At 36.1% G+C, this 9,041-nt stretch overlaps 1 protein-coding gene across 1 annotated transcript in view; it reads left to right on the top strand.

The window, feature by feature from the left end:
• Positions 1 to 3,227, top strand: part of LOC127587519 (myozenin-2-like) — a 26,328-nt gene extending 23,101 nt beyond the window's left edge. Inside the window, exon 6 of the mRNA XM_052045915.1 lies at positions 2,993 to 3,227. Within this exon, the coding sequence (XP_051901875.1) occupies positions 2,993 to 3,227 (235 nt within the window). The remainder of the gene's footprint in view (positions 1 to 2,992) is intronic.
• Positions 3,228 to 9,041: the final 5,814 nt, after the last annotated feature.

Here is a 9,041-nt window from a genome sequence, read left to right as displayed (position 1 = left end):
ATAGCTCTGTTTGTCTCTATTAGAGCAGAGGTCCTGTCCTAAGCTGAAATCTTCTCAAAGACACTCTATATAGTATTAAGCTTTCCAAACAACCTTCTGTTGATTCATACTTAGATTAATATTCTAGAAAGATTAGTTTCTGAACAAAGAACACAGAAAAAAGAAGAACAAACAAGCCTAGTTCAAATGACAGCATCAACTCTCAGAACAGCAGACCCATATTAAATGATAGCTCCTTTAGAGACTTAAAAATTTCAGTTCTGTAGTTAAAACTTAAATTGTAATCTACTCTAAACTAGACATTAAAAATATGTAAAAAAACATTAAAACAAAAGTGTAATTTTCTGATTAATTAGCTCTCTATTGGTTTGGTATAACTGAAAAATGTGTACATTATATATATTTGATCTTTCTCATGATGCGTATTTCTCAAAATTACACATTTCTCAAAATGCGTAATTGTGAAACATCATGATGTGGACCTGACTAGTAACTACCACATTCACAAGGATCTACTAGGAAACATTGGTTGAAGCTATATCTGTCTTACAAATGCCTCAACTCAGGCTGAAATGTACCAGTACCTACATCAGTCTGTCATCATTCTGAAGTAAGAAAGGGTGGAAGAAAATAGATAACGCTTTACAAATCAGACAACATCTCTGGGGACAAAATCAGAGCTAACAGGACAATAAGAAATGCAAGTTGCATTCCCGTTATTAATCTGAGTGACCATTTTGGTCCAGATAATCCAGATAATCCAGATAACAGTTTTTCCAACATTAATATTAAATGGGCTAACCCATGTTGCTGAATTTATCCTTATATCAATTTGTGAACAAGGGTGTAACATCGTAATTCGCCAACCCTCACCCACCGGCCCCCAACACCCACATTAACACCCTTTTACCAACTATCCTGTCCCTCAATGCTACCCTTATCTAAAGAAAGAGAAACAATACTCATAAGAAGGATCCTGACCTGAAATGTTGACCACCTGCTTTTCTCCAGGATGCTGCCTGGCCTGTTGAGTTCCTCCGGCATCATAGTGTTTTTCATCTTATCTAAAGAAAATTGGGAGAATGTAGCCAGTATCTACACAATTTCTACACTTACTTCTCTTAGTATTCTGGGGTACAACCTATCCAGGCCAGGTTACACACTAACTATAAGCATACCTTCCCTTTCTAGTACCTCTTCTTTATTAAGCTCCAGTATCTTAACTACCTCTGTTTTACTGCCTTCATCCCTGATAAAGACAATCACAAACTATTTATGCAGTGTATTGGAAATACCCTCTGCCTCCATACTTATGTCCTAATAACTCATGGTAATATTATTTATAGGCCTATAGAAGAAAAGTTAATTCCCTTTCGCTGCCATTCCATTCTCTGTTTTCCTTCTTTCTTCCCTTTTCACTTTCTCCCTTATCCTTCTATATTCAGCATATTCTCATCCAGCATCAATTTTATTCCTATTTCTGCTTCATATTACTTTACATTTCCTTCATCATCTCACAGGCTCTGACTTTGTTTTCCCTCTTCCACTCTTGGGAATGTACATTGACCATCCCAAGCAGTTTGGAAAGTTACCCACTATTCAATTACAGTTTTATCTACTGGCCTTTGATTCCAATTTATCTTGGTCAGATCTATTTCTAACCAACCCACTCAAATTAGCTTTCTTCACATAAATATTTTTACCCTAGATTGCTCTTTTTCTTTGCTAACCTAAAGCTTGTGATCACTATGATCGTCACTCTCTAAATAATCCTCTACTTACACTTAACTGACTTCATTCCCTGGAACCAAATCCAGAAATGTTTCCCTTTTTCATTGGACTAGAAACAAATTGATCAAGAAAGTTCTTCTGAATACACTTCACAATACACTTCTTGAAACCTTCAAGAATTATTCTTTAGCGACATCATCTGCATACATAGAATCCACATATACATTGACAATAACTTTGTTACTCCACCACCTCTCCAAAACTTGTTTCAAAGTTAACAAGTTGCACAGCCAGTCATGATGGAGCCACAATTTCCTCCGTTAAACACTGAGAAAAACAGATCCATCATTTTTGGGCCCCACTTGAAAATACTGTATACTTGAAGCTGGACGAGGTTTAAGGTAATTGTTTGTAATCACAATGTACTATCTGACCCTGAGCCAAGCTTCCATCACACATCCTCTCCATTATAAAGATGAATTACTTCCAATTCAGTAATCTTGCCTAGCAACACCATTGCTTCAGCTACAATAACACTGAAACCTCTATTCAAGCCTTTGCAACCTCCAGACTTAATAATTCTAATGCTGTTTTCACTGGTTTTCCATTATCTATCTTCTGTAAACCTTAGGTCATCCAAAGCTCTGTTACTCATAATTTGTTCTAACATATAATACTCATTAAAACCACAAAACACTGTAGTGCAAAGTCAGGACCAGAACTATTCTACACAAAATTTCTCAAATGATATTTTAAGATCTGCTGATCACTGAGTGCTTTTAGGAACACTTCAGGATTGAAAAAGTGAAAATCACCTTTCAGACTTGGGGTAAGCTAACAGTTTTCAAGTGATATTTCTCACAGGCAGCCTGTGAAAGGAAGGAAAGACTCAACAATGAAATGGCATTTTTATGATCTCAGGATGTCCCAAAGCAATTTATAGACGATGAAGTAGTTTTGAAGTGCATTTATTGTTACGATGTAGTCTGGAGTCTTAAATATGTATATAATATTTAACATTGTCCCATTTGGATCTAAAAATTGCAGTAATATTGAGGCAAGTGTGGAGAAGATAGGGAATAAATTTTAAATTAAAATCAGTGAATCTAGGAAAGGCTGTTTTGGAGAATCAGCTAATTTATGTAATTTGATTTTTAATGTCACCACCCAGAATGCTCCAAAAGATCTAATTATAGAGCAGCTAAAGTGGTTACATGTTGCCAGTTTACCCATTTCTCATTTTTCACTTCTACATCCACAGAGTTGCGACTCCTTATGGTGGTTTTGATAGAGCTTCCAAACTTGTGGGTTTCAAGCTACCAAAGCTGGATTTTGCATTACTGGAACCAGAGCTCAGGTTGCCTGTTTTCCAAGACGGGACTGCTGGTCGGCCAAGCTTCAACAGAACTGCCCAAGGCTGGACATCTAATAATGTTCCCATAGTATTTAAAGATCTGTCTTTGGAAGTAACTGTTCCTGAAACAGATGACCTCTAAAATATTACTGTGGGTTTAATTATACTGACAACACAGTTTCCTTTATTATACATATATAATGTGCTTTGTGATTCAATCAACTATGGTGATAGTTCTTCCCACTTAGAAAATAATCCAAAGAAACACAAATATTTGCATTCAGTATACATAGAAATCTATACCAGCGCCTAAAGTTGTACACATTTTCAACCAGGCCCTGAATATTCTCAGATCCTCTACTCCTGCGCTCCCAAGACATTTTTATAGTGCAATAGAACCTTGATGGATGCACAAAAATGACATTTCCACTGTCCTTGTGGCAAAGTTGCACGTTGTGAAAAATATCTGAACAAATTCTGAGTATAATTTTTAGACAGATATATAAACTTAAAATGCCACAATATATTGAATGTTTCCTGTTCAAATAAAATTCAAAAAGTTGATTTAGTAGCATGTACGTGGGTAAAATTTTGTCATTGCAATTATATTTCTATTGAATGTACTTGTAGGCTAGCCATGAGGCTCACAATATTTCATTCTGACCAATCAACTAATGGCCTCAGTTTTTACATTAAACAGTGAACTTATCTGTCAACAACATTAAACAGAGCATTTTATCAAAAACTAGAATGTACACCTCATTCAGCTTTCAATTCTTTTCCTTTTATTTTCCTCTTAATTTTCTCCATTTCCTTCCCTTTTCCTTTCTTTCTCCTGAAGCAAAGATTAACACAGGAATTTTTCAATATATAATAATTGACTATCAAGTTTCCAATTGCACAAGTATTAGTATTTTGAAAGGAAATCACTTGCAAACTCAAAGCTGAGTAAACTAACACTTGCAGACATACAGAGAATATGACCTGCATCCAATTTTTCTCTTCTTCACTCCTGTCACTAATTCCCTTTCCTACTGTTCCTCCAAATAGTTAGTCATCACTTTTAAGACTATTTTCAATTGTGTAGTGCAAGAACACATCAGACAATGGATCAATAGGTGATCCTAACCTTATTTCTCCTGGTAAATCCATTGCATGTTGATTCACAACATTCATATTATGGTGTTAATGAGCTGAGCCTTGCTTGATTTCATGAGCAAGTGTTAACAATGTCACTTGGAAACTTCCTCACTTTTATGGATCTGCGTATATTAAAACAGACTACTGACTAAAATTAAAGTGAGAGAAGAAACCAATTACAATTCCAAGAGAAAATATCCATGGAAATACTAGATTTTTGAACCAAATGCCTTACAGCATTTTCACTCTTTTAAAATTTGCATAAATGTTATTGAATTGTGTGGTTTAAAGTGCTGGTGAATAGAAACAGTCACATGTAAAGTTACATTGTAGTGTGAGCAGTAGTCACAGTATGTTAGAGACCATAACAAATCACTTGTCCTAACTGTCTCTTAATTACGCAACAGTGGACTACTATTATAGCAAACAAACAAAATGTTGAATAATATAACAAAATAAAAACAGAATTTGTTACTGATTTGTAATAGCATAGAAAATATTCATGACCACAGCCAATAAACTCTGAGCTTTCATTGGCAGATATTGCGGTTGTTGGTTCAGTTAAAGGAGACTTTGTTTATATTATTAAAACTGTAATATAAACTAGATTTATATTGCATCACCTTAGTACTTATATGAGTGAGACTTCCTTCTGTGAGCACTAAATTGTTGTTTGAACATTTTTAATGTAAATTAGTCATTTCACTCCATCAGACCAATCTTCCAAAGAAAACTTTGATGATTTCCCAATGAATCTTCACAATTGATTTCAGAATACAATTGATATACACTTGACTGCTGGTACATTCTATCATTTACAGTGAATATATGCAAGTCATCCAGATTTTACACAGTGACTTGCCAGCAATTTTGAATGGCTTAAGAACTGCACCATCTAATTTATTCTGACCTCCACCTACTACAGACAATATTGTGATTTGTTAATTGTTTTACTGAAATGAGAATGTATTTAGCAATTTACCACAACTTTTAAATTGTTGACGTGCTTCATGTACAATAAATTACTCTGAAGTGCACCATCTGTTATGTTCGAAAACATAGCAATCATTCTGTTGGCAGCATGATCCCAGAATCATTGTGGTAAGGAGTTCCTTCTGGGTTTCTGCTAAAAATCTGGGATGAACTTTGGCAGGAACATTGGAAGAACACCTCACCATTCTTGAGTAATATCAGAGGATCTTATATGTTCATGAATTAACAAACAAATTTCAATTTAACATTTCACCAAAGAATGATACATAAGAATATAAAAATCAGAAGCTGGAGACACTCAGGCTTGTTCCACCATTCAATAATGTCACGTTAGAGCTAGGGCCTTCTACATTAACTTTCTATTTTGTGAGACAGCACCTCAAGATCCTGTAATACAGTAACATTTATTTCTGTTCTGTTTTCCCTAATTTTCTAATCAAAGTGAAAATTCTCACATTTTCCCTCATTGTAGTCCACGTTCTAACTTACTGCCTATTCAGTTTACTTGTACATGCTTTATGTTTTCCTCACAACTCACTTTCTTCTCAAGGTTAAGTTGTCAACAAACTTGGCTACTGCCTTTTCATCTGAGTCTTCAGTAGAGTTTGTAAAAAAAAATGAAGACTGAGTAATAGTCCCTGTGGTACATAACTAGGGTTAGCTTGCCAATTTGAAATAGATCCACTTATTCCCACTCTCTGGTTTCTGTCCTTTGACCAATTCTCCATTCATGTTAATGTATCACAATCAACCCTGTGAGTCTTCACTTTGTTTAACAATCTTTTCTGTGTTACTTTATTAGATACTTTTAATGATAGACTACGTTCATTGATTCTCAGTTATCTAGCCAGATATTTATATCATTAAAATACTCCATAAGGTTTGTCACTATTTTCTTTTCATAAATCACATTGACTCTGCCTAATCATATTTTAATTTTCTCAGTGTCCTCTTACCATGTCCATAACAGTGGACTCCATGGTTTTTCTGACCACTCATGCCTGACTAAGTAGTCTGCCGCTTCCTGTTTTGTTTATCCCTTCTTTCTTCAATAGCAGTGTTAAATTTTCAATGTTCCAATCTGTTGGGACCATTCTGGAATTGATGGAATGTTATAAAATCATCACTAATTCCTTCAGTTCTAAAGGTTCATGGAACTGAAATTGTAACTCTGTTTCTCTCTCCACAGATGCTGCTGACTTGTTGAACATTCCCAGCATTTATAAAATTTAAAGAACAGAATAATTGCTGAAGGTGCAGATTAGAAGATTGGATAGAAAATTAAAAACAAATGAATGACTAAAAGATTAATAAGGAAGGAAAGATCAGTGTATGAGATAAAGCTAGCCAGAGATGTAAAAACTCATGGTAAGACTTCCTACACATATATGAAAAAAAGAGCTGGCCAAGTGACTGAAATCAAAGAAAAAAATTACAGATACTGGAAATCTGAGAAAAAAATGCTAGAAACGCTCAGGTGGTTAGACAGCATCTGTGGAATGAGAAACAGTGTTAATATTTCAGATTAAAGACCCTACAGCAGAACTGGGAATGTGAGAAAAGTTTTAAATTGCAAAGTGTGTAGATAGGAGGTGGAATAAAGGGAATATTTCCGATATATTTTAAATATATTTAAATATCTATGCCATCTGGTCGATGAGAATCTGATTAATGAGAACAGTTAAGAGGGGAAACAAATACAGGGAGATGTTAAAGCTGTGAAATACAGACGAGAGCTGTTGGGGAAATCTGAAACCTAAAGGAGAACGTTGGAAATGACCAGCTGATCAGGCAGTGGCTGTGGACAGAGAAAAATATAGTTTATCTTACAGATGGAGAACCTTACAGCAGAAGTGTCCAGTTTTGATACAAACAGAAAAAGCAAGCTATCTAAAATTGCTTAATTTATTATTGAGACCCCAAGGCTGCAATGTGCCTTCATGGAAGATAAGTTGCTGTTCCTTAAGCATAATGTGGGGCCACCAAACTGAGTCTTATATACAGTGGGTCTGAGGTATTAATTAAGGAAAACAAAGAGATGGCAGGTAAATTAAACAGGTATTTTGTATCAGTCTTTGCTGTAGAGTACACAAGTAACATTCCAGAAATAGCTAGACATCAGGAATTAGAAGGGAGGCAGAAACTCAGAAAATTACTATCACTAGGGCAGTGGGGCTCAACAAATTGTTGAAGCTGCAAACTGATAAGTTTCTGGGCCCTGAGGAACTTCACCCAAGGGCCTGAAAAGAAATGGGCAGTGCAAAAGTTGATTTGTTTTAATTTTCCAACATTCCATTGATATAGGGCTGGTTCCCTTATATTAGAAAATAGCAAATGTAGCTGCTTTATTTTAAATGGGAGGGAGACAGAAAGCAGGTGACTGTGGGCCAGCTGACTTAACGTCGGTCACCGAGAAATGCTAGGAGCTATTATTAAAGTCATGCTAGTGGCATTCAGAAAAAAAAATCACAGTAGTTAAGCAAAGTCAACATGGTTTTGTGAAAGAGAAATCACATTTGACTGATTTATTGGAGTTCTTTAGAGGAGGAACATGGGTTGTCGACAAAGGGAACAGATGGATGTACTAATATTTTTAGAAGACATCTGATAAGAAAAGGTAATGTATTAAAGGGATTGCAGAAAATAAAAGTTCATTATGCAGGAGGCAACATGCTGGAGTAGGTAGTAGATTGGCTGCCGAAAAGGAAACAGAGAGTGGCATAAATGGGTCTTTTTCTGAATGGCAAGATGTAATGAATGATTTGCCTCAAGGATCAATGTAAGCGCCTCAGTTTATTACAATTTTTATCAATGACTTAGAGGAAGGCACTGAAGATATGTTTCCTAAATTTACTGATTTACTGTGAAGAGGACATAAAGAGACTACAAAAGGATACAGGTAGGTTAATTTCTAACAAATGTGAGGGAAAGTGTGAAATTGTCCATTGTAGCAAGAAAAATAAAAAGGCATTGTGAAAAATTACAGAGCTCCAAGATGCAGAGGGTTCTGGATGTCCTGGTGCATGATTCACAAAAGGCTGGTATGCAGGTTTACCCTATGAGTGCCAGAAGGAGCATCTGTCACCCATTAGCCACCACTTGCCCTATATGTGGAAGAGTCTGTGGTTCAGAATTAGAATCAGGTTTATTATCACTGACTTACATGATGTGAAATTTGTTGTTTTGCAGCAGCAGTATAGTTCAAAGACATAAAGTTACAAAATAAATAAATAAATAAGAATAATAAGGTAGTGTTAATGGGTTCATGGACCATTCAGAAAACTGATGATGGAGGAGAAGAAGCTGTTCCTGAATCGTTGAGTTTGGGTCTTCAGGCTCCTGTACCTCCTCCCTGATGGTAGTAATAAGAAGAGGGCATGTCCCAGATGGTGAGGGTCCTTGATGATGGATGCTGCCTTCTTGAGCCACCGCCTTGTGAAGATGTCCTCGATGGTGGAGAGGGTAGTGTCCTTGATGGAGCTGGCTGAGTCTACAATCCTCTGCAGCCTCCTGCGATCCTGTGCATTGGAGCCTCCATACTAGACAGTGATGCAACCAGTTATAATGCTCTCCACCGTACATCTATAGAAATCTGCAAGAGTCTTTGGTGACATATCAAATCTCTCAAACTCCCAACAAAGTTAGTCGCTGGTGCTTTCTTTGTGATTGTATCAATGTATTGGGCCAAGGACAGATCCTCGGAGACGTTGACACCCAGGAATTTAAAGTGGTTGTAATATTGGCCTCATTAATTACCTCAAAATCCACAAAATTGTAGTGGAAACAAGTAATCCTTGGTCCCTAGGGATTGCCAAAAAGAAAA

This window comes from Pristis pectinata, chromosome 2 (genome assembly GCF_009764475.1).
Source record: "Pristis pectinata isolate sPriPec2 chromosome 2, sPriPec2.1.pri, whole genome shotgun sequence".
In the NCBI taxonomy this organism is placed as follows: domain Eukaryota; kingdom Metazoa; phylum Chordata; class Chondrichthyes; order Rhinopristiformes; family Pristidae; genus Pristis; species Pristis pectinata.
The sequence above is the reverse complement of the archived record's forward strand: the minus strand, read 5'-3'. Positions and strand labels throughout refer to the sequence as shown.